Source organism: Triturus cristatus, chromosome 12 (genome assembly GCF_964204655.1).
Source record: "Triturus cristatus chromosome 12, aTriCri1.1, whole genome shotgun sequence".
In the NCBI taxonomy this organism is placed as follows: Eukaryota; Metazoa; Chordata; class Amphibia; order Caudata; family Salamandridae; genus Triturus; species Triturus cristatus.
In genome coordinates, this window is record NC_140595.1 from 90,773,957 (window position 1) to 90,800,602 (window position 26,646).

The following is a 26,646-nucleotide window of genomic DNA, read 5'->3' on the forward strand; positions in this document are numbered from 1 at the left end:
GGTGATTCCCACCCACCGTGGGAAAGAAACCTTGGGGTTATACACTGACAGGTGTGATGTGGTCAGGGGAAGTGGCAAGCAAGTCATTGCTTGGCTGATGTGGCTCCATTGATGGTAGGCACAGAAGGAGACGGTGGAGGGAAGGATGAGGCGAAGGTGGTGGGCTTGTAGCCTTGTCATGCCTCCTCTTCATCTTAGTCACCGGCTCTGGTTGCAGGTCAAGGGCCTCCTCAAAGGTGAGTTTCCGCTTTAGAAGAACTGAACCCTTGCCCATAGGCGGCCAATGAGCAAAGATCCAACCAGTTTCAGGGTGGATATGTATCTGCTATAGCCAGGCGTCAAGTTCCTCCTGCAGCCACTCAAGGACGGGCTGTTCCTGCTCATCAGAGCAGACGGAAGATGGAGCCCTGGTTGCTGAATTTTCTAGTACCTAAGAGTGTCTGGGTGCTGCTGGCACCGAAGTCTTCGGATCAGAAGAGGGATTGGAAGGAGTCTTGGATGGCAGCGCTGAGGGTGCCGTCAGCGCCAGGAGCAGGGCTTTAGAATTTATTTCAGGGCTGGAGCTGGCTCGGTGCCAGGTCTGAAGCATGGTGTCAGTGTCGACCAAGGCCTTGAGGCAGTGGTGGACCGGAAGCCCAGTGTCTGGCTTCGGGGACTCGATGCCCAACCTTCTTCAGGGCGGTGCCCGTCCTTTGTTTGGTGCCCAGTTTGAAGAAGGAGGGAGGTTGTACTCACGCCAGTCGTCTTCCATCGGTGACTCTCTTGCGGGTGGCGGTTCATCGACTGTGTTAGAGCATGCCTCAGGTGAGAAAACCTGTGCCTTTGTGGCAGGTGTCCCATGCTTGGAATCGACTTCAATGTCCTGTTTACCGAACAGATCTGGAGTGCCGTTGCGGTTTTGTTTCACTATGGAGACAGATGTCAGTCACCAGTCTTGATGGTAACGGAGAGTCTGTTTGCTGCGGAAAGCAAGGCAAGCCTCACAGAAGGACTCTTTGAGCTCCAGGTATAGGCAAAGGTTACACATCTTGGTCTGCCCATGGGTACTTAGCACAACACTCTGGGCAGTTTCCGTATGGAGGTCTTACCATTATGCATAGGGCATTCTCATGCGTTAAACTTTCTGGAAAAAAGCTCCCGAGGTGAAAAGTCTCGAGCAGGGTATTGTAGAAGTCTTGGTTGTCGAACCGGATGATAGGAGCGCAACAAACCGAAAGGAGAAGGAGAAGGCAACATTTGTACAATAGGATGTGGGTAAAGGACCCGAATGGGTCGGGAGATCACACCCAAGGCATCAACCTGGAGCTAGGACAAACATGTCCTACCTCGACAACAGAAAAAACAATCTAACAATGTAGTCGATGCCCATGCGCATTATCACCAATAGGGTATGTGGATTTGTATAGCGCTTATCACCCGAGGGGTATAGAGGCGGGTATAGGCGAGTCACTATACACAGTGACTTGAAGACTTCTTCGAAGAAAAACTAGTTGCACACATACGAGCCCAACACTAGATTGCATTAGTATGCACAGCATGTATGTCTACAGCTACACATGCCATGAACATATGTGTGTATGTCAGCCCTCCATTAACCTCTGGAACTAGGTCTACTTGCTAGCACCTTTAGGGAGATTATTTGTGTGCTTAACACAACTAAAATATAGTTTTTAAATTGGATTATCTGGTGTGCATAGCTAAGCAGAGCTCAAAAAGTCCATGCTCCTGGCCAGACCTGCTTGCTTTCTGTGGTCCTATGGGGTGGCCCCCATGCCCGCTGGAATGGCTTCACAACCAGGGGAAGTTGTGAGAGACCGCAGTGACATTCAGACCCTCTCATTGGGTCACTGTTTAAGCCCAACAGCCTGATGTGCTCTCCCTTCTGGCATTGGGTGGCGCGGCGACCTGCTGCGAGTACATTCGTGACTCCAGTGTGCCAGTGGCGGTGCTCTGGCCATGCCGCTGCTCTTGACTTTGGGGTTGAATGTGTATGGAAGCACTGGTTCCTGTGGAGATACCAAGAAGGTAGGAGAAGGAGAGAGCAGATCTCCGAGTTGAGCACCTTAACAATGGTGCAGAGATTCCATTTTGGTTTCTGAAGAAATGAGTGGGAAGCTGAAGTAGCCGGCAGAGCTCCAGTCATGATCAATGAAGGGCAAAAGAGTCCCGCTGTAGCCCCACATCAGCAGACGCAGGTCTAGCTGGCTGAATCGGGGCTTGGCGCTGACACTGGCATTCATCCAGAAATTACAATCACATTTTTACTACACATCGTTGTGCCCAGTATGTTATGCCACCTGAGCTGATGAAGGCTGTGGCCTAGGCAACGAGACGGCAACTTTGCGGATCTGGAGTAGTAGGAGGATTTTATCTGCTTCACATTGCTGCATCCAGTATGAATCAGAAAAGAACGGTGGTGGAATCGCTTGGAGAAGCAGAGTGCATGTCCGCTGATAAGGCTAGGCTGCAGTTTATTAATCGGATGCACAAAGCCGTACCCGAAAGAACCACAAAAACTGAAGGTGCAGTGGAGGTGGTCCTTCAGAATCTGGTTGATTGCTGGTGGGGTAGAAACTGTGCCGCAAGGTCTGGAAACGGGGGCAGAAAGTAAATGTTTTGGAAATGCACGTCTCATTTTCGAATGCGGCTGCACAGTCCATCGGCCTTCAAGGCCAAAGCTGTGAAAAGGTCTGTGAAATTGTAGAAAAAGTTCCTGGCCAATGTGAGGTGGGTCATAGGCGCCCCTACAAATGTAGGTCGCTGACAGGTTACTGCTAAAGTGCTGGTTTGTGAGAAGGAAAAGATGCTGCAAGATCTTTCAGAATTGAAACCAAAGCGTGGGCAGGGTTTAGTCAGTAGGGACTCTCTTACAAGGCTGCCTCTCACATATACCTGCAGTGGTAAAAGATCAAGTAGGAACATTTGACCCTTACTGGTTGATATCACGGCAAGCTCAACCGCCAATGTGGTGAAAGGAAGAAAAGATGATACAATTGAGAGCTTTGGATTTATTTAACGAGGGAAAGTGCTTCATGGATGGTTAACAGATTATTATTTCAGCTTCTCTGGTTCACTAGAACAGACTGGGTGTCTAACACGAAGTTGTCAAGTCCCCAAGTTAGAGTTTGAAAACACAGCATCTTCACATGCTCTACTATACGTCACACTTACTGGCAGGGGCGTAGCTTGGTCAGTAAGATGGGGGGCTTCAGATTTCCCAACAATCATATAATGTTATAATAAGTTTTACGACAAGCAGGAGAGGGGCTTAAGGGGCAGTGGAAAGGGAGAGGAATACGGATGCCTATGGGTCTTAAGTAGGGTGACCAGGCGTCCCCGTTTTCCCAGGACGGTCCCCGTTTTTGGAGAAGTGTCCCGACACTTTTCTCCAAGTGACTCCAATGTCCCTGGTTTCAAACAGTGTCCAGGTTAAACACAGAAATGTCCCTGTTTTTCATTGTTCCGGTTGAGCATGCGCGCGCATGCTCTCTTTGCACTGTTTACGGCATGTGTAGTCACTGAGGTGAGCGCTGTAGCAACAAGGGAAATCCTTTGAAGAGAGACATTTTAAACGCAGCGCTACCTACGTCATCGTGCCAGCCAAAGTTTCTACTTTGGATAAAACAATATTTCTTCGTCCTGTAGCTTGTATTCATAGCCATACAAACTTTTCAGTAGCCCTTATGCATACCGTGCAAGGATTAATGCATTGCTCATTGCATGTTTTATTCATAACCAATTGATGCATGCTCTGTGTTCTCCATGTCAAAGCTATAACTTGACCTTTTGACTGACCTTTCAGATCACGGCAAACTGTTTAGCTGGAAAGGACTTAAAGGAGCAGGGTTATCGCCTGTGGGAGAGGCGAGCAGCGCTGCTCGAGCTTTTTGCTCAGGTCTTCACACTATTGCACTATGAGATGATACCAATGCACTATACATACCCCAGTAAGGTAACATGACATCCCAGCAGTGACCACGCAAATGTGGAAGGACTGTGTGGTCGGCCAGCCTTTGCGACCCTTAAGACCCTAAGGCAGTAATACCTGGAGAGAAGTGTTTTTTTTTACATTGGTCCATGGCTGCCCTTTGGCAATTTAGCATTCCGCAGTTTACCTCCCATGCTTTTCTGTCATGAGCAACTAAGCAACATTGGTGAGTTGTACTTTACGTGGTGCTGACGCGCAGCTATAGAAGCGAGCATTGATAAAGCTAGTAAATCTGGTGTTTGCTAGCCTGTGATGTTTTATCGCAAATATATGCTACAGTCCTTAAAAGTGTAAATGAAATAAAAAGTACTAATGCTGCTGTGTAAAGGAGAGGGGTGCTAATAAAAGACCGCGGATTTGTTGTCTGTAATGCTTCATCTCGGTCTGTGGAGGGAGCTGTCATTGTAGTCCTTTTTCTATGTCAATGACAGCTGTCAAATAGTCCTACTTTATGTTGATGGTTACTGTAAACTGTAGTCCTACTTCTATGTCTATGACCTGTCCCGTTTTTTGTTTTGAGAATGTGGTCACCCTAGTCTTAAGTGAGAGAAACCACAATCTTTAGTAAAAGAAACACATTTTAAGCCTTTTAAGAGAGGGAGAGAGAGATTGGGTGCGTTTTTGCCTGTGTGTATGTAAATATTCATGGTGCAATCCGACAGACATCTCACCATACGGGACTGAAAGCACCAGTACCCAACTATTCATCAGAAAATACATTTATTAGGGGGTGTGACACCCGCTAACAACCCAACCCCCCCCCCCAAGCTAAGCCCCTGCTTAGAGGCTGTCCACACGCTGCTCACGGGGCGGTGCCCCTCTGCTGCACGCACGAGGGCTGGCCTCAGCCATGGCATGCCTTGGCGCCTGTACAACTGTGAAAGAAGGGGCATCGGAGTCCACACACTAGTAGCTTGCGAGTCCCAGGGACGGGGGTGGGCGGAGAGAGAGGGGGTGGGGGGGGGGGAGGGGGGGGGAGACTCAGCTCTCAACACCGCCAGTTGAAAACCCGAAATGCAATGTTTTCTTTACAACTACTCCTAATTTGTGCTTATTTTGAAAAGCGTATTTATCCCTAGCAGGTTCCAGGAAAGAGCTAAATCTGCTGGGAATTTACTTTCACTTCAATGACCTCACCGGGCAAAACAAAAGGCTGATTCAAGCGCCCTGGCAGCCTGCCTGGGGAGTGTGGAACTTTTTCTATCCTCATTAGGCGGATCCTGCTAAAGTCATCTACAGGGTGTAGAGCAGAATCGCACGCGGAGCGCCGCTCTGTGCAGATAAACCGCGGCCCGTGAAGCCCACTGAGAGTAATTAAAGCTGTCCGCCATCCTTGCTGGTGTGGAAGGAAGAGTGCATCTGAAATCTGCCAGAGGTCGCTGCCAGGGGAGGCGGCGAAGGAAACAGAATTCACAGCACAGGAGCACCGTTAGGTATATTAAGTGTTAAAAAAAAAATGTCTACTAGAAAACACGGCCTTAAGCGTCCTTTCGAGCGACACCCCAGAACCCCACAGACGAAATGTGCCAATGCAGCCTTCTATGAAACCTCAGCTTTCACCTGAAGAATCTTACAACCTGATGTGAATATGTGCACCTCGAATGCTTCCTCGATGGCAATACTTTTATCAATATTAAAACTGGAAAATCTGTGTATTTTGGTAGTTCAAAACACATTTAAAGCAGAACTGTGTGTTTGTTTTCAACTCTGATAGAGAAAATTTGTGGGGCACTTCGAGTCACCATGAGGCAACACCTAAAAATCTAATTGTAATAAGACGTGTGCTCCGAGTCCTACTTCTAGAAGTCAGAATTGTATACAACGTATGAATCTAGAATGGGTTCGTGCTGCAAGAATACTTCATTCCTGCTTACTGTATGGAGGTCAGTAATGTGTACCACAGATAGGTTTAGATCTTTTTCTTTGGCCATCAGTGCAGCGGCACCCGGCCCAGTCAAGGTATCAAAGGTCTTGGAAGGAGTGAAACCCAACCTACCATGGGCTGGACTTGGCAAAGAGCCGATTGCTCTTTAGTCCATCGGGTAGATGTTGAAAAAAACGTATAGTTTGGAAAAAAAAAGTATTTCACAAGAAAATCTCCCTTGTTTTAACTTGACAAAGAGGATGAGCATCTTATGGAATGCAATTTAGCAAGTCAAAAGTTCTTTAACAGTGAATTATTTAAAAATTATATTGAAGAGTACACACGATGTGTATGAAGTGTGTAGGAGAGTAGGATCTGCCTCTTATGGTTACCCCCACTTTTTGCTGATGTAGCACTGTTTTTGACTTCGTCTGACTGGGATCCTGCTATTCAGGACCCCAGTCTATCTGCTTTCTCCTCTAAATTGATTGCATGTACTTTAGGTACACTCCAGATTGGATACTGGGGTACCCTTATCAGTCCCTAGTATATGGTACACCATGTACCCAGGGCATAGGTATCCCAGAGTCCTCCCAGGGGCTGAAGCATGTATTGTGCCACCCCGAAAGGCCATTCAAACTGACACTACAGGTCTGCTACTGCAGCCTATGTAAGGAGGTGCATGCACCCCTTACTTAGATCGAGGTTCCCTATATCTAGTCTAAATCACTACACACAAACCTATCAGTCACCCCTATGGCATGACTTATCAATCCTGAAGGACAGGTGCTGGGATTTATGTGAGAGGGTGCCCCTGCATGAGTAGGGCCCCTCTACAGCCTTCGGAAACTATTCTCCGGAGTAGTCTGTGATGCAGCCAACGATATATACTTACGTGCATTATAACCTTTCGGTAAAGGCTAACTTTAAAACGTCTGCTTAGAAACATGTCGTGTTTGGTGTCAAACACCTTGGAATCCTACCTCCCTGCCAGTAACTGGCGGGGGAGGTATGATTCCACCTTCCTACAGGGACCTATGTGGATCACCAGTCTACCCGGTACCAGCTTTCTCGACCTGGGCATCACAAAATGGATACTGCCAAGAGTCTGCCCTCCTGCTGCTGAGCCAAACTCGAGCAGAGGAAGGCCTGACAATAGGTTTCTTGTCACAGGGAGGTGTGACCACCTCCCAGACAGGCTTTAGTGTGTTGGGGCTGGGTGGGTGCACTCAGAGTGCCAGAAAGTCTGCACTGGGGGCACATTTGGTGTCCCCATGCATAGTCCAGCTCAAACCAATTCCAAGAGCCATTTCTTCCTGCTCTGGCGCGAAACTGGACAAAGGACATGGGTGTAGCCAGCCCTCTATCCTGGCCCTTCCCTAGGAGGGTCCCCAGAGTCAGCCAACCCCTTCCCTGGGTATAAAGTGGGAAACCTGATTCCTGGACTTTAGATTTTACCTGGACTAAACTCTGCAACAGAAACCAAGTAGTTCGACGGTCTACACTTCACTGGACAACAGAAGAATCTCCCTTGGAGTAAAGGAGTTACTCCCCTGCAGCAGCAGGCACTTAAACACATCTGACCGGTTTCATCTCCCGAGTTCCTAAGGACTCCGAAGATTTCTGCAACACAGGAGGTGGGTTCCCGAGCGTCCCTGAGGTCGGTCTGCCATCTCAACAATCCTGAGACCAGTATCCCTCGTGGGGACCGTGCAACCCAAACCCCTGTGCACCGTGTACTTTTGCAGCAGCATATGCTTTTTGGCGATCCCCGAGGCTGTGCTTTGGACTACCTGTAGTCCCGAGCAGCATTTCCACCGAAGATCTCCGGCCTCCACTCCACCAGTGCTCTGTGGGCTGGTGCTTTGTGAATCCACTCAAGGTCCCCTCGCAATCCCTGGTCCGTTGGCCTGTGGGTCCTGGCAAGGGTCACTTTGATTTTCCTTGGGCTTCCCTGGTTGCTCCAGATGTGCCCTGACTCCCCATAGCTTGGAGAGTCTCCTGGACCTTGCTGGTCCACACTGTAACCTGTTTGCTCAGCCCGCGTGGGTTGACTTGGCAAAGGCTTGTTGATGTTCAATCCGGACACTGACCCCTCAGCATTCGACATCCTTCGTGGGACAGCTCACCTCCGGACTTTGGTCGTCGTCAACGTCTCCCCGTGGCTGCACAGTCAAGCATCCTATCTTCACACCTGAAGCACCCAACATTGGTGGGCATTCGTCTATCGAGCCCCTGGAAATCCTGAACTGACCCAGACTCTGTCCCCTCTGCTTTCAGATTCTTCTCACCTCGGATCCAGGCTTGGATTCCACCGGACACTTCATCTTCTCGGCAGCAGCACTTCTTCGCATCACACCATTGAAAACAACGAGGGTTTCCGACACCACTTGACCCCTATGCACCCGGCTCCTCTGGGATAGGTAACACGGGTACCTCTGTACTCACAAGGGCGCTGGCCTTAAACCTTCTATGTTCCAAAGGGTTTGCTTGAAGTCCTCGCCGAAGTGTCAAACTGTAATTTTCCAACGGCGACTTTCCCATAGAGTTGTACGGAGCACGCGTCTGTGTTCCCACACTGCACCCGTCCTCCGTGGGCTCCCTGTGTCACTCCTTTGGGTGGTTCCTTGGAGTCCCCGCGATTCTACGTGCTCTAGGCACTGTGTCTATTGAAGTTGTTGTTGTTATACCATTTTTTTAGTATATGGTTCGGTCTCCCCCTGGAGCCCGCTGTGTATTGTGCTATTTACCGAAGTTCTATTGATTAAGTATTGTGTGCTTTATGTTCTAATCTCATATAGAGATTAGTAGAGAGTGTTTAGTAATAAATAAATATTTGTTATATACCATTTGTGTGGTTCTTCTTTCATTTGATCACTCGGGAGGTTCTGTTCTGGTAAAACAAGCTGCTTTACATTCCTTCAAGACTTAGCCTGAAGGCTGCTCTCCACAGCTACCACTAGGATAGCTTTCTATAAACGTTATCTTTGACCTAATCACCATAAGGGTCGTTTGGACTGGTGCAAGGTGCCCACTTTAATTAGTAGACAGCATACCAGGCCAGATTCTCACAGAGTGTCACACTTCTTCCGGCTAGCCTGTTCCCACTGTCTGTCTACTGCCTTCAAAGAGTTCTTACCTGATATCCCACCTACTCTATACAAGCAGGAGGAGATAAAAGTCCATAGCTTCAAATAAAAATGGCAGTGTCTAAAGAAACTGGGGGCATATCCACCAATACTATAGTAAATCATGAGGTAGATGTCAAAATAGCCTATTTGAAACTATCTTTAAAGGGAATTCCCCATATGTTAAATTTGAGAAGCAAAGAACATGCTCATCTGGCATCAATGAATTTAGCAAATGAAACAGAAATAGGGCAAACATAGAGGTTGAGTAAAGATGTAGGAAGAATCTCATTACACTTACATAATTTGGGGAAAAAAGATTGAAAACTTTTAGTTTCAATACTACTGGTTTGATATTATTTCAACAATCTGAGTAGACATTTTTAGATCACTATTTTTGCACAGAGCAGATAAAAAATGGTCACAAAGGACTTTTGCACTTAGCCCAGTCTGGGCAGATAAGCAGTCCGAGTTACAGAAAGATAAAACGATATGAACAAAACCAACCAATGTAGTCACATGTGGAACTTGTTTCATATGGCTCATGTCGCTGGATTATGCATCTGGCCACTTAACTTCTTGGCCACGTGTACTGCATCAATAAACAAACTCCAGCGACCTGTGGTAGGGGTCATTTACCTCGACATTGTATCTTCCTATTAAAAGTATTATCTTTTTTCATTTTGTCTCAGTTCACTGTCCGTTGTCTTAGTTGGATTAAATAAGTGATCATCTGGCGAACCTCTGCTAGAAGCCAAAAGGTGAATTCTGCTCACCACCGTAGACTGCTGTGTGTCTCATGCTACGACTGTTCTGGTTAGTGAGAAGGACTTGAAGACTCATGTTTGGAATCATAACTTAAAAAAATGATAATTAAGAGGTAAAATATGCTAAGTGGCAATATTGGCGCACACAGCAGATGGTGCATGTTGAGTGGGTGTGAATGTTGCTTCTCGCAGGATTTGCTGGCGCTGTGAAGCATTTGAAACCCTTTCCAACATATAATGGCGAAAAATGAAATAAAACAGGCGCTGCATAAATTGTGCCCAAAGTGCTTGAGACAGAAGACCCTTGCACTCATACTCACCAACATGAATAGGGGCCGGAAACAAGCCATACTCGTGCTCTCCGGGGGTGTACTCCAGCTTCTCCTTCTTTAACTGCATTAGACGACTCTTCGGGCTGAGAGAAAAAGAAAGGACTGGTGAGGACAGGATTCATGCACGCTGCCTGTTAAGTAAAAGAACCAACATTTACACAATCTAAATAGTTCTTAGCATGTAGTCAATGCCCACCTGTCGCAAGACAGAGACCTGCAATAGCAGCGGCCGCACAGTTTTGAATGCGATCTGCCTCAATTTTTGTGCTCAGTGACATCTACTTCGACTTCCACTCCCCGATTGCATTTGGGTGCATCAAGGAGCATTTGTTACATGACTGAGTCATGCCCAGAGCCTAGACACTGCAGACAGACACGGTGTGGATCTGTGATTGTCATCTGCTTCAGGCAGTCGCAGCATGGTTTAAAGACTGTGGGTTTTGTGGGGAACGCTTCCCTAGTATACTATCTTTTTAATAACAAAATAAATTTTTAAAAAACAGCATGTTGGCGTCAGAGAAACCAGACAAAGTTGGGAGTGCAGCTCCAGAGCCTCACCAAAGAGTGGCGGAATAGAAGGAACTGATGCCATCTTGCAGTGGCGTGCCCATGTGCAGCTTTGTGCCATCACATCCTGAAGAAAAAGCAAGGTCACCTCAGACTCCAATAGCACCAAACACTGAAGTGCAAGATCAACTGCTGAGAAAAAATTCCAGATCCAGGCTAGTGCGGGGATTCGAAAAGTGAGGAATCTGCAGAATGGAGTATCCATCAGAAAAAGCAAGATCCCATCGCCCTTTGCACCCAGTGGTATTAACAATGAATTGAAAGGGGCTTTGGACAACATATAAAGCAAGGCAGAGGAGAGTCTCGGGATACCTACATTAGCTAGGCCCACAATACATACCCCCACCATAAACCTCAGATGCAGCTGAGAGAACATGATGTGCCCAAAGATGCACAGAAGGAAGAATCGCAGTGAGGAGCATTATGTGTTCTGTGACCAACACTCTGGTACACTTTGCAACCAGTAATAGATGCCCCACTCAGCTGCCACACATTTACAGCTGTTTCAAAAAACATCCTATTTAGAAAGATTTATGCTTAGAACGCCTTTTGACAAAACACTCGAGCCTTTTGGGATTTGGCTTAATGAAATCCACTTGACATATTCATATGCAAAAATCTTTCACAGAGGATATAAGGACTCAGGATTTGGTTTGTGAAAGTGCCTGCTTTGAGATTTGGTTAAGAAGAGAAAGGTATGCAAATGTCATGATTCAACAACAAAGTTTGACTTCTGCGCCATCTTCTTCCTGTGGCATCTGCAGTTGTCATTGGAGCTGTTGTTAGAAAGAAGGACAGCAGTGATAAGAATGCATGGTAGAAGCTGTAACATAGCAGGTGTGCAGACCACTTTCAGCATTAAGACTTTGATTGTCTTGACCAGCCATGCCTTTCAACACCCTCTTAACAGCCCACTATATTGAATTATTACATAGGGCACCTACTAACCACCTGTGTAGATTGTGTTACGACATTGTAATCCATGAGAAATAAGAACAAAATTAATTTAAGCTGTTGTCAATACTGGTAATGCCAGAAGTATAATGGAACTTGGTCCAGTTAATGCAGACAAACTAGAGTGAAGGTGTAGTTTCTTATCTGTAACTCCAGTTCTGTAGTAGGGGATCGCTGTGATAGTCATAATCATGTGAATAGTTCCGCCCATGTGCGTGGCCCCCGGAAAACTTCAATAGATATATAGTATAGTCTCTTAAACTGTCTTCTTCTGCAGTCCTGCATAGACACTTAAGAGATTATAAAAGACAATAATGTAGCCTGAAAACACTAGGCTACTCTGGCCATTACTATATCCTGAAGTGAAAAGGATAGCCAGGTAACAGTTAAATGTAACTTTTTCACTAAGTTTCACACATATAGAAACTTTCCTTCACAAAAATCCCTCTTTCATGATAGAGATGAAGAGTTGGACAGACAAGCCCCATAGGCTGCCATTATATGTCTGTAAGTGGGTACTGTGCCTTTAAGAATCCTTCCAGAGACCCTCAGTATCCCATGATGCACAGCCAAAGGCCAGTTACTTTCAGTTCTTTTTGAAGGCGTATAAAGTAAGGCCTGGTGCATTCAGGATATCACTGTTTCATCCACCGGGGAGGAGGGCGGGTTGCTTATGACTATAACAGAGATACCCCACTACAGAACGGGAGTTGCAGGTAATAAACTACTCCTTCTGTAGTAGGGGATCTCTGTGTATAGTCATTATCATGTGAATAGAATAGCAAGCCCATCCCCAAAAAACAACCCCAGCGGTGGAAGAAACAAGCATGCCCACTATTGTGCAAATAGAAGCCTGCCCAACCTGAGCATCTGCCATGGCATCAGAGTCCACACAGTAGTGTTTGGCAAAGGCAGTGGCAGCCTTACAGATTTCCGCAATAGGGACGTTATGTAGTAAAGCCGCTCTAGCAGCCTTACCTCTGGTAGAGTGAGCCTTATGTCTACTACTCAGAGTCTTGATGGCTTTCTGATAACACAACTGAATACAGGACACAATCCACCTAGATATGGATTGCTTAGAGGTAGCAAGACCAGTCCTGACAGAGCCATAGTTAACAAACAACTGATCCGATCTACGGATCTCCTTAGTCTTGTCTAAGTAGAATTTCAACACCCTTCTCACATCGAGAGAGTGAAGGGACCTCTCAGCAGGAGAGGAAGGATGCTGAAAAAACGTGGGCAAAGAAATAGTTTGATTCACATGAAATTCTGACACCACTTTAGGAAGGAATTTAGGGTGAGTTCTCATGACTACCTTAGAAGAATGAAACACAGTGTAAGGCTCATGACGACAGAGAGCCTGAATTTCACTCACCCTGCGAGCTGATGTTATGGCTACAAGGAAAGCCGCCTTCCATGACAGATGCTGAAGACAAGCCTTATGAATGGGCTCAAAAGGCTCCCTCATAAGTCTAGACAGCACCACATTAAGCTCCCACGGGGTGAAGGACACCTAATGGGAGGAAACACCTTCTTCAAACCTTCCAGAAAATCTTTGATGACAGGGATTTGGAAAAAGGAAGTTTGTGAAGGACATTTTCTATACGCAGTTAAGGCTGGGTGAACCTTAATGGAATGAAAATTAAGGCCAGATTGCGCTAAATGCAGCAAGTAAGGGAGAATGACATCCTCTTTACAGGAAGTAGGCTCTGCATCCTTAGAAGCACACCAGATGGAAAATCTCTTCCATTTATATGCATAGGAAGTCCGTGTAGATGGTCTTTTCGCTTCTTTTAGTATCTCCATGCAGTTCTGAGGGAGATTTAAATGTCCATACTGCACTAGCTCAGGAGCCATGCTGCCAAATACAACGACAAGAGGTTGGGATGCGCTATCTGCCCCCCGAACTTCGTGAGAAGGTCCGGCCGACATGGAAGTCGAAGGTGCGGCAGGAGAGACCGGTGTAATAGGTCGGTGAACCACCACTGACGAGGACACTCCGGAGCAATGAGGATCATCTTGGCCCGGGAGTGGGAAAGCTTGATCAGCACTGCCGGGATCAGGGGAATGGGTGGAAAAGCGTAGAGAAAGCTGTTCGACCAGTTGATCCACAGTGCATTCCCCAGCGTCCCTGGTTGGTAGAACCTGGAGGCAAAGTCTCGGCATTTGCTGTTTTCTGTGGTCCCAAACAGATCGATGTCTGGAGTGCCCCATCTTCCGAAGATTTCTCCTACTACTTCGTCGTGTAAGACCCATTCGTGATATTTTCCTGAACGAGTCTGCTTAGAGCGTCCGCCTGCGCATTCTGCACACCTGGCAGATGGGTCGCCGTTATGGTCAGATCCCTGGCCAGCAGCCAGTTCCAGATCGACTGCGCTTCCTGAGACAATGTGTGCGACCTCGATCCCCCCTGCTTGTTGAGATAGTATATCGTTGTTGTGTTGTCCATCTGGACAAGCAGGGAACTGGTGCGAAAGGACGGTTGGAAGGCTTTCAGCGCCAGGTGAACCGCTCGGAGTTCCAGGAAGTTGATGCAATACGTAGCCTCTATCTGGGACCACGTCCCCTGTATCTGAAGCTGGTCCGAATGCGCTCCCCAGCCGTGGAGAAATGCATCTGTCACAATGGTCCGAGCCGGTATCTCCTTGTGGAACGGAACCCCTTGGAGAAGATTGTGAGGCGAACACCACTCACCACTTGATGGACTGGAGGGCGTGCTGCGACAGCTGAATCCTGTCCTCCCAGTTCCCTCGTCTATGGTCCCACTGATCCTCCAGACATTGCTGTAGAGGCCGCATGTGGAGGGGTGCATGTGGAGTGAGGCAGATGCAAGACGCCATGGAACCCAGGAGAGAGGATACCGTCCTCACCGTCTGTGAGGGAATGGTCATGAGAGCCTGAGCCTTCCGAAGGATTGATAAGCGTTTCTCCTCCGAAGGACACACACTTGCCTTGCGTTTTTTCAATGGAGGCTCCCAGATACTGCAGACACTGTACCGGAATCGGGACCGATTTCGCCAGATTGATGCGTAGACCCAAGCGAGTCAGCAGAGCGGACGTCGTGTTGAAATGTCGTTGTGCCTTCTGAAATGTGGCTACCTTGATCAGCCAGTCGTCCAGGTATGCATAGACAAACACTTTGTTCTTCCGAAGGTGTGCTGAGACTACCGCCATGCATTTTGAGAAAGTCCTGGGTGCCGACTTCAGGCCGAAGGGAAGCACTGCATAGCGATTGGTGCCAACCAGGAACCGTAGGAACTTGCAATATTTTCTTGCTATGGGCATATGAAAATATGCGTCTTGCAGATCTATTGCACAGAGCCAGTCTCCTTGATGCAACTGAGGGTAGATCTGGTGCAAGGATAACATGCAGAACTTTTCTCTGCGGATCCATTTGTTCGCTTGTCGCAAATCGAGAATGGGTCTGAACTTGTTCTGATCTTTCTTGCGCACAAGAAAGAACCTGGAATATAGACCTTGTCCCCTCTGGGCCGGAGGAACCAGTTCTATCGCCCTTTTTCCTAACAAGGTATCGGCTTCCACCTAAAGTTCGCGCAACCGGTACTGTGAGCGAACTGGTGGTATTGATAAAGGAGGGCTGGTGAAACGTAGACAGTATCCACTGCGAAAAATATTCCGCACCCAATTGTCCTGAGTTATCTTTTTCCACTCTGCCAGATAATTTTGAATGCTTCCCCCACCGGAGTGGGCAACAGAAGAGGTAAAAGTAACCGTTCAGGGCTTGGAACCCGCTGGGGCCTTATTCCCTGGTGTCTACTGCTGGTTAGCCCTTCCTCTCGGCTGGTGTCTCTGAAACGGTTGCCGTTGAAACTGTTGTTGTTGTTGTCCAGACTGGCGGCCCTGTCCGCGCTGGAATCTTTGAGTGGAATAACGCAGTTGGAAAGGGCGGAAATTCCTACGCTGCTCCTTAGGCTTTTCCAAGCCTACGGCCTTGAGAGTCTCAGCCTTTATGCGGGCCATTTCCTCGTCTGCATGGGAACCAAAGAGGGTGGTACCTGAGAAAGGGAGGTTTGCGATGCGCTGCTGAGCCTCCGGTTTTAGGGAGGTGAGACGCAACCAGGAATGCCGTCGGAGAGCAACACCATGGCAATACCCATGGGCTGCCAGGAGAGAGGTGTCCGCTGCCGCACTGATGATCTGGTTAGATACCATCAGCCCCTCGTGGAGTATCTCTTTGAAATCTTCACATTTGTCCCTAGGTAGGAGGTCCATGAACTGGTGAAGAGACTCCCACAAGGAACGGTCGTAACGGCCCAGCAGGGCAGTTGAACTAGCAGGCATTCATTGATGTGGCTGCAGTGCTGCGGACTTTACTCCCCACAGAGTCCAGCTTTCGGCTTTCCTTGTCTGGAGGAACCATAGACGAAGGAGCCGTGGCATGCTGCTTCTTCGCCGCCACCACAATGACTGAATCCGGGAAGAGGTCCGCCCGAAGGAATGCAGGGTCAGAGTCCGGGGGACGGTATTTCTTTTGGAGCCTTGAAGGAGCCGATTTCACCGAGGCAGGCGTAAGGAACAGTTCCATCACCGGTTCCTCCAACCCGGGCACCAAAGGAAGCAGAGGACGCGAGGTTTGCTTCTGTTGCAGTGTTTTAAAGATCACTGATGTAGTCGGCGTGGGCACCGACAGCGCAATGCCCAGTTTCGCTGCTCCCCTCACCAGAACCTCCTGAAACGTTGTAATGTCATCAACCGGTGAAACTCTCGGAGGTGGAGAGTCCGACAACATGGGCGAGTATCTCAATCCACTAGAGGACGTTGTGTCCCTAGCATATCGAGACCGTGACCTCTCGTGGCGATGGCACCAGCGAGACCTCGTGGAGGAACGGTGCCTGCTGCGAGGGCGATCTCTTGGCTGGGACCGTTATCTTGGCCTTCTCGGTTCTGCAGGGATCACAGGCACAGGTGGAGCTGCAGGAGGCGGAGGAATAGGCTGAGGGGGAGGAGGCGGCGTTTTAGGTGGAGGCGGCATAAGCGTTTTCGGTGGAGGCAGGGGAATAGGAGTCCTGGGTCGCCGAGGCGATGGACGTGGAGACACCGGCTGAGCAGGTTCCAGTGGCTTGTTGGAGAATAGGTCCTGGAATACTCAGAGTCTGAGGTGGCTACTTCTCTCCTCGGTTTGCATGCTGGCCTTGAAGAGGGAGCCCTGGATGAGCCCCTCGACGGCGAGCGCCGACGTGAACTAGAACTCGCTGACGTTGAGATGCTGATCACAGAGGAAGAACTGTTTCTCGACGTCGAGCTACGATGAAACCTCATCTACGCCGACCATCCACTTCTCGACGTCGAACCTCTTCTTTTCGACGTCGAGTTTCTCTTTCACGTCGATCTTCGTCTCCTCGACGCCGACCTTCGCGTCGACGGTGAGCAGCGGTGTCGCATCGACGGCGATGGCTTCGAGACCCAGATCGACGGCGATGATGAGTCGACGTTGACTGGGATGTCCTCGACGTCTACCTCGGCCGAGGTCTCGACATCCTGCCCCTTGACGTCGATCGACGACGTCGCTTAGACTCAGAGCCCTGAGTGGACGGGGAGCATATCGTCATCATACCTGGTCTCTACGTCGATGAAGTCGCCTTTGACGTTGACCGGGACCGGCGTCGTTTTTGAGCCTTTTTTCGACTGGGGAGCCCCCCAGAGGCTGACACATGGGTTGTGGAAGAGGAAAAGCTCTCTCCTTGCCCAAATTTCCCACCTGCAGCCTGTTGTCTTCTCTGCTCCAGGCCTTGAAGACGAATCTTCTCCCTGTCACGCAGGGTCCTCCTGGAGAAGGATTTGCAGATGGCACAGGATTCAGGAACATGTGATGATGGAAGACAGAGAATACAAACTCTGTGGGAGTCCGACTTGGCCTTCTTCCTGCCACACTCAGGGCACTTGTCAAATAAATATTGCATTTTGACAAGAAAAAAGTGGGCTAACTGCCCAAAAAAAGACAGCAAAAGGAAGGGAAAGGCCAAAGACGTTGAGTAAAGCACTCAAACTAACTTTTTAAAGCTCAACAATCGAAAGATATACCATAAAGGTAGAGCTCAATGCTCCAGGGTCCTGCTAGCAGGAGCCAGAAAAAAGAACTGAAAGTAACTGGCCTTTGGCTGTGCATCATGGGATACCAAGGGTCTCTGGAAGGATTCCTAAAGGCACGGTACCCATTTACAGACATATAATGGCAGCCTATGGGGCTTGTCTGTCCAACCCTTCATCTCTATCATGAAAGAGGGATTTTTGTGAAGGGAATTTTCTATATGTGTGAAACTTAGTGAAAAAGTTAAATGTAACTGTTACCTGGTTATCCTTTTCACTTCAGGATGAAGTAATGGCCAGAGTAACCTAGTTTTTTCAGGCTGCATTATTGTCTTTTATTATCTCTTAAGTGTCTATGCAGGACTGCAGAAGAAGACAGCTTAAGAGACTATATATCTATTGAAGTGCTCCGTGGTCCACGCACATGGGCGGGACTCTTCACATGATTATGACTATACACAGAGATCCCCTACTACAGAACCTAGGATTCTCAAATGTTTCAATTGACACTAAGGACCATGTTTCTGGTCCAGTGTTTTATTTAACAAATCGATGTATTCTGGCAGTTGTTTTGTTGGCTTCATTTGAACAAATGAGCTCTACTAAGCCTACAGAAATCAACTGGCAAAAAGAAAGTAAAGGACTGGATGTATGCATGGTGTTTGTTTTAAATATGGTGATCTAGCAGTCACAAATATAGCATCTGTCACTAGTAGAAAGATGCAGGTAATGAACACCAAAGTCACATATGTATCGTCATAACACACCAAGAATGGAATGGGCATTCAGATTGCACTCTATTGTTTCACACAGCTCTTCTTCTCAAAGATGGCAACGAGTGGAAGGGAAGGAAGCTTAGCTGAAGTCCTCGATCAACCACTACAGGTATTTGCCCAAGAAAATATCATGCATTTAGTGGATGTAAACACTCTACTGCTTTCTCCACCCTAAATATGATTTCCTCTGCACAGGGGCTAAATATTCAAGCACACAGGGCTCTATTCTTCCCAGCACCACAGCAGCATAAATGCTCATGTCCCTTTGTTCTGTCTTTCCATTCCACTGCCTTCCCCTCCTAAACAAGTGTGTGTTTTGTGGAACTCTATGCAAGTCTATCTTTTGAGCGTGAGCACATGATGCCTCTGTGCTACTTTGCATGCATAAGTAACTACAGAGCTGTTGGTCTGTGAGCATGAATGGATGAACTTCTGGTGACTTGTATGAATGCAAGTGTGGTGGTCTGTTTTTAAGTGTTCTTTGTAGGTCTATTAATATGGGTACCGCTATAAATGTAATTCTGTGTGCATAAGGGACTTCATATCTGGCGATCTGTAAGCATGCCTGTTTAGTGCTCTGCATAAATAAGGAGTGACTGGAAATATATTGGTAGATGTATGCATGGACTTGTTGCTGTCTGTGTATGTACGTGTTATTTTGGTTACCGTGTTGTGCGTCTGTGTGTAAGTGTTACATCAAAGCTAAATCTGCTGTCTGTGACAACGCCGGTCTTCAAAGGTGTAGGACTGACCAACCTCAAGGTAACCCAACCCAATTATTCAACAGCTACCAAGCCATCGGTGTCTGACTTGCTAGAGTCAAGACCTTGCTCCTGTAGACGTATCTACTCGAACGATGTTAAAGGTGGGCAAACCAGCAAATTAGAAGAGAGAGCAGAGCTGAGCCAATATGATAACGTGTCTTCACATCTCAGGAAAAATAAGTTTCTTAAACAATAACAAGCAGAGGCGTTTCACTTTAATACATCAAATTACATATTTGCGTTAAAAATTATTTATTAAAATAGAGTTTTTAAGCATAAACTGAGCAACTTCCTTGCTCCTCCCAAAACTCGACGATAATGCTCCCAGCAAAATAAAAGGCAAATTAGTTGTTGTGTACGCTATTTGTAGTTTAAATTCATATTATAGATGAAGAAGCATTTTAGGCTATTAAATCGAAGGAGAGGCTTTTTGTACAATGCACATCCTCCTGAACTCATGCATTTGGGTCTCATATGTGTTTACAAACAATAAGGAGGCTAGGCGAAATAAAGTATTTGCACAAGATCCCACAACTTGATCGAGTAGGGAAGCCAAGACTGATCCCTATTTTTTCAGTTTCACACTGTGCAATTCGGCCACTAGCTGGGTATCTGCTTTTAACATCAGTGTTTAATTGTTGGCGTCCGAGATTAGTGTATGAGTGACAAACAGAATCCAAGTATTTTTGGCAGTTTTGCATAGTGCGAACCTTCTCCAAGGGCATAAGCACACTTGCCAACAGAGACGCACTATTTAGGATTTTTTGGGGGGGCAGAGAGAGATGGGACGGCCTGGATTCATACCTTGTTCCCCATGTTGTCTGGTCGGCAGCTGTAGCCACTAGGCCACATTATCTCCCTTGAAAGCTTGCCCCATTTTGGACTCTATATTCTTGGGAACCTCGAGCTTAGCCAGAGCAGGCATTTGGCTCGAGCTTTAACCGGCTCGCCCAACTCTAAACTGTGTGCAGTGTACCACCACGACTGCAGGCACACACGGCTTCACTCATTTGAGTTGGGAACAACGTTAACTTAATCCCCTCTTGTTGATTAACAAATAAAGCTTTAAACGGCAGCTGGTGACCTCTGAAAGTGGTGGGGTGCAATACCTGCCAGGAGTTCACCCCATTTGTTTTCAAAATTTGACTTAATCACTCACTTTCACTCTCTTCCCCCTCACTCACTCCAACTCACATTCTCTCACTTACTCATCCTTACTCTCACTTTTACTCACACACAAACGTACTCATACTACATTCTTCTCATTCTCACGAACAAACACTCTTAAACACACACACATACTTAAAATTCACTGACTCTGGGCCCTGGTGCAATTGTACCAGCTGCACCATTGATAGGTACACCTAACTCACTTCCACGCCCTCTCACAATCTCCAATCATTCACTCCTTCTAAAGCACTGACAGTCCTTCATACACACTCAAACTCTGATTCTCACTCTCATTGGCACTCACATACACACGCACTTTCAGTGAAACCCATTCACTTTCAGTCACTCACAAACACATACATACATGAACATAGAAACAACATTTTGTATTACTTGCCTTGCTTCCTTGGAAGGAGAGCAGGAATCTGGTGCTGGGCATTGGAACCAGCAAGCCAGGATTCTCAATGAGGAGCCAGCTAAAGCAGCAAGCGCAGGTTTGAAAAGAGGGAAGATCCATCTTAATCCCTCTTCCAGGTTCTTGAAAGGGCTGGAAGCCGAGCCTTATAAGAAGCTGGGACAGAGCTTAGGACACTGTCCTGTTGCACTGTGTGGCTTCTCATTGGCGTCAAGGATGCACCGACGTGAAGCCGGACAGACAAATTTTAGCAGTTATACTGTACAGCCTGAAGCATGCGCAGGATGCCTGCTAATTCAAATGGATTGTGCGTGTGAGGCGACCGGAGTTGAACTACGTCCCTCAAACATGCGCAAACCAGACATCCACCAACAGACTGTTGTATTTTAAGAAGCATCTGTGTGACTGGATCTTACATCAGCCCTTTCAACTTCCCTCCTCCTCCTGTCATCAGGAGCCTGGAGACAAGGATGACCAGTGCAATGGCAGTGTTCATGAAAACACGAAGGTCGTGTTTTTTCATATACACTACTAAATTAAATTATGCACAGTGTCAGGACTCGCAGACGCAAGGTGCAGAACAGGGGGGGCTCGCAGGAGGCAGGGAGGCTGTGCCTTGGAGCCCCTGAAAAGGAGCCGCCTTTGCTTGAAATGAACATGAAATATCAAATGGCTCCAGAATGGGTCTGGTTTGGTGTTGGGTAGTACTCAATCACTTAGATGAGGATGCTAATGCCTTACTACCTAAACATAGGGCCACTGGTTAGAGGCAAACCAATGTTGTGGATGGTATACTCATAGCAGCGTACATCCATCAGATGTACTGATCTTCGTGCAGGTAATTGGAAATAGTTATTTAATAAGAAAACAAGCAAAGCCATTCCATCTGGTTTCTTTTGTCCCGTTTAAAGCCTGGTGAACATACAAAATCGGGATTTAGACTCCATTCTGAAGACCATGAACGTCTTTTCACTGTTTAAGATACACAATTTCTAACTAGATATGATCTTTTGTTGGGGCTTTTATATTCTTTATGACAAAGTAAACGCTTTCAAGAAAAGTCTCTGGTTGTGAAGATCCAGTCAACTGAACAGCACAGGGTCAGGTCTGCAACAAAACATTTAGCTTCATGGCTGCCCCAAGAAAGAATGCACCGGGTTCATGAAACTAAATTTCGAGCTGCACCACCCCTCGTCCAGGGAAGTGTTTATTTATCAGACACTCTCAAACTGAGTCGAATCTAAATGCTCACATTTACAATATTGGGGGTCAATGAGGTATGAGACAAACTCCCCAAGACAGCCAGGCTGTTAAGTAAAAATGATTGGAAGCAGCGCAGTTTCATGCAGGGTGGGCTTCCGCCGGAAGTGTGTTCTGACACTGGCTCGTGCGGCGCAGAGGAGCGCCCGCGCGCAGGCCTCCGCGGCTTGAAGAGAGCAGAGGGCTGAGCCGTGTTTAATGGAGAGGCTAAGCCCCGCTAATGACACGCCAGGGCGTGAAGTCAGCGATGGGAAGCCATGACTGCTGGGAGCTCATGTTCCTGTGTGTAAACAGAAGGGAGCCAGTTCAAAGGGCAGCCTGAATGGCACTATACATCACCAAAGCGTGCCGGCCGTGTCAGCGGCGGCGTGCCCACACACAGGGCGGACACGGCCGATGGACTGGCGGCGGGAGGGGAGGGGCGTGGGAGGAAGGCAGGGCTCCGTGTCGAGGATGCTTGAGGCCGGCCTCCTCCGCGCCGAGAGACCGCGCAGGAGGCGCTCGGAGGGACAACGGGGCTTTCCTTTCTGACATCCATGCAGAATGTAAAAGAATCGTCCGCGTTCGCAGAATAAACAACAAGAACGAGATTAGACAAGGAACGTAAAACTATTTTTAGGTGATAAGCGGGGTCTAGCGACAGCAATCGGTTCTTTTTTCAGTTAACAGCGACTGGCGAATGCTGTGTTATTCTGCAGTCGCTTTAGGAGGGATCGTGCATTTAGGCACTGGGCGAGTCACAGAGGGGTGGACGCAGCAGGCACTTATGTTAAGGAGCAGCCTTGAGCTAAATAGTGATAGCATTCAAACTTGGTTGGGAACAAACTAGACATTTTACACGAGAATTGAGGTTTCGAGCGAGTGACGCATGCCAACGGAACATGCCAAGAGCTGTGTCAATACTCTTAAAATGAGTATGTCACCCTGAAGCTCGAAGCATGCGCGACCGCCTGCCTGACAGACTGCGGCACCATCTGGCACCAGTGGTCTACCCTTCACTCCTTCAGTTTCAATCTCATGCGTAGGCGCAGCAACTACAGCACGTGAAGAGCAGAACTCCCGTCCTCACGCACGCACGCACACCTACACTACCGCACAGGACACACAGCTCACACGTTTTCACCACAGCATGAACATCCCGAAGGGATTCGGAGTCAGGCAAAGGAAGCTGTTTACAAGCCACGACAACGCAATGCGAAAACAAGGCCGGCTACAGAGTACATTACCACAGCAGCGTTTCTGTAGGGTGATCTTGAAGCTAGGAATCTCTCTCCTTGCCTTTCCGCGTGAAACAGGTCTCAATTTGGAGAGAAAATCCAGCGAATCAATGGTTTCAGTGTGAACACAGCACGTGGGACACAGCCAGTCACAACGGTACGCTACAAACTGGAGCAGCCCAGGGCACAGAGACGAAAACTGTGCTCCATAGCTCTCCTACGGTCTAATGAGAGACCAAACAAATCAACTGCAGCACGAGGACTGTAAAAGATCATATCAATAACAGACAGCAATTTGTGTGATTGGATAAGTCACCTAAACTTTGCATGATTTCCATTGCTTTGACAAGTCACATCCCTTGGCATGATTTCCATTGCTTTGATAAGCCACATAACTGTGCTTGTTTTCCACCGCATTGTTAAGTAACATAACTTTGCATGATTTCCGCTGCTTTGATGTCACAGAACTTTGCATGACCTCCCAGAAGCCACTAAAATCTGCATGAGTGCTGCTGCTTTGTAAGTCACTAAATCGGCATGACTGCCACCGCTTTCATCAGTCTGAAAACTGCATGATTGCCACCGCTTTCATCAGTCTGATAACTGCACGATTACCACTGCTTTCATCAGTCTGATAACTGCACGATTACCACTGCTTTCATCAGTCTGATAACTGCACGATTACCACTGCTTTCATCAGTCTGATAACTGTATGATTACCACTGCTTTCATCAGTCTGATAACTGTATGATTACCACTGCTTTCATCAGTCTGATAACTGCATGATTACCACTGCTTTGATGAGCCACACAGGAGGTAACCACTTGGGAAGATGGAGGTTGGAATCTCTGCATGAGGCATCATTTCACCATTAGTTCAATCGTCCATCCTTCACCAAGAATCAGAGTACATATTGTCCAAGTCAATATAATTCCGGTATGTAATAACTAATAGAGGCCTAGATTATGGGATTGTTTAAAACAAAAAAAAAACTGGTATACTAGTTCACCATCTTCTAAATCTAAAGTAATGGCTATCTATGTCCATTGTCCATGTTTTTTTTTTTTTTTTTTTTAGAGTTTTATATAGCATGAGCTAGACCCGAGACATCAGGTATCTGAGCGCTTTACATGAGCACCAGTTTCGTTACATGAGGACACATTCATTTTTGTTAGGCACGGGGAGATTAGGTGATTTGCCCAGAATCACAGGATGTTCAGCGTCGTTGCCAAGACTCGAACCCGGATCCCCAGCTTCGAAGTCAACCGCTCTAGCCGTAAGGCTACATCCTCTGTTAAGCCATGGGTTTCAACTAGTGTGGCAAACAGCCGAGAAGTGACTTTTTAAGACTGGGTATGTTTAAAAGAGTTTTTTGTGATCTCCCATATGTACGTTTAGATCTTGTTCTGCTCTTACTACTTCCTAACACTGCACTCAATAGATTGCTTTCTGCCGTGCTTCTGCATTTAACTTTGAAGACAGTGCGGTTTTCTAAAGCATACGTTTTCCAACAATGTTTAAACCATGGTTGAAAAATCGTGACAGCAAGAAACACAATTAGCCAATGCTCCTACATTCATACTGTTACTCGATAATTGTTTTGTGAAGTCTTCATTCACCAGGCCGAGGCCCTAACCAATAGCAGCACACTCAGAAAATACTTCAACATATCTACTGTCAGAAAACCCAGAGTTGTCTCCTCCCAGGTACAAAAACTGTCCTGAAACATTTCCTCACAAATCACGTAGTTTAAACAGTCTGATTTTCATACTGCATAATTAAACGTAAAGTAAAACTAACATTAATTATGGGAGAGCTAGTAAGGAGATCGGCTATAATGGTGTACTGTGGTCTTATGTAGGCATTACAAGATCAGTTTGACCTCAAAATCTAGTCTCCCTTGAACAGTAATCTCTAGGAATGCATTTTTTTCATTACATTCAACAAATCTGTTGCAACGTGTGCTGCTATTCTTCTGTGAAATTGCACTATGTACGTGACACGCAGTCCTTTCACACAAACAGGCGAATTAGAGGTGCCATCTGAAATTTCAATTTGGGCTGATAAAAATGACTGGCTAACTGTGGGATCTAAATTAACACTTGTAATTAACCAGTCAGTACCCTGAATGGCAAACTGCATCACTTACAACACCGTCTCAAAAATCGCATAAAGAAATATTTGCCGGGCACACAAAATCAAAAGTCACAAACATAGGGAGAGCCAAACTTGAACCTGTATGTATAGTGTTGTTGAAAGTAAACGGTCTACTAACTACAATTAAAAAGGCTGTCCTACTCAAGAAGGGTAGGCACATTCTACCTGACCTTCAACAGCTGCAGGAAACTCAGTTAATGGAACTACTGGACCCAAACATTAACAAGACTAGACAAACACACATACCCCTGTGGGCCCTAGGTATTCGCTAAATTCCGAACACCCATTGCATTGACTGATGTTAGGCGTGGCCAGCATCAGACCCATGGGGAATATACCCGTTTTCTTGGAGTCCACAAGACATTTTCGAGGCTGGATTAATTCCTTAAGCCTGATGTAGACTTAAATGATGTTGAACGGGCACACATTCTCCCACATTGCCTCTCTGACCATGCACCTATGGAATTTGTACTGGGCATTCAATGCAATAGTCACTGGGCAGCTGGGGTGGGGACGGAATTGTATTCAGTTGTCTCCCAGATTAAGTTCTGGGAAACACTAAAATATTTTATCATGGGGTAAGATTATAAATCACATTACTGGTTTACACCGCCAGCGCAGAGAGGGGGTGGCAGTTCTGTTACTTTCAAATAGCGAGCATCACAAAACAAGATTGACATAAATTCTATAAAAGGATGCGAAAGCTGCCTCGGTCGCAGCTCAAAGCCATGTGTATAAGTAGGGCAATAAAGCGAGTAAGCTCCAGCATGAACTTTGCCAGAGTACGGATACCCCTACCAAGAACTGCCAAATCCAGCACCCATGTGGCTACGGGTTACCTGGTCACTGCCTTATTGTACTGTCCGTTGAGGAATACTACCAGCAGGTATACACTAAAAGTGCAAATTCGGAGACACATTAACTGCAGGAGTTCCTGTGAGACCTACCAAAAAAGGCAGCTATCACCATCTGAAAAGGACATCAGGGAAGAGGAGACAGGCGAAGAGGAAATGATTGCGGCAATGCAAGACAGTCAGAGGGGTAAAACACCTGGACCCCAACTGTCTTTCCATAGAATTTTGCAAACATCTCACCTCAGTCACTACACCATTCAATGCAGCGACACTGGGAGAGGCTATGGGTGCCAAAGCACTCCCCCCTGACTTATGAATCGCAGTTATAGAAGTTATATATAAATCAAGCCATCCACAGATGTTATACTTCTCAAATTGCCCATTT

At 47.0% G+C, this 26,646-nt stretch overlaps 1 protein-coding gene across 4 annotated transcripts in view; it reads right to left on the reverse strand.

The window, feature by feature from the left end:
- The window catches only part of ASH1L (ASH1 like histone lysine methyltransferase), a 599,934-nt gene that overhangs the window by 275,483 nt on the left and 297,805 nt on the right, over positions 1 to 26,646 (reverse strand). For all 4 annotated transcript variants that reach the window (XR_014972078.1, XR_014972077.1, XM_085637967.1 and 1 more), the window contains exon 7: positions 10,068 to 10,162. Coding sequence is in view for 2 of the 4 variants with exons in the window: in XM_085637967.1 (XP_085494093.1) it covers positions 10,068 to 10,162 (95 nt within the window). In the remaining 2 variants the exon portion in view is untranslated. The remainder of the gene's footprint in view (positions 1 to 10,067; positions 10,163 to 26,646) is intronic.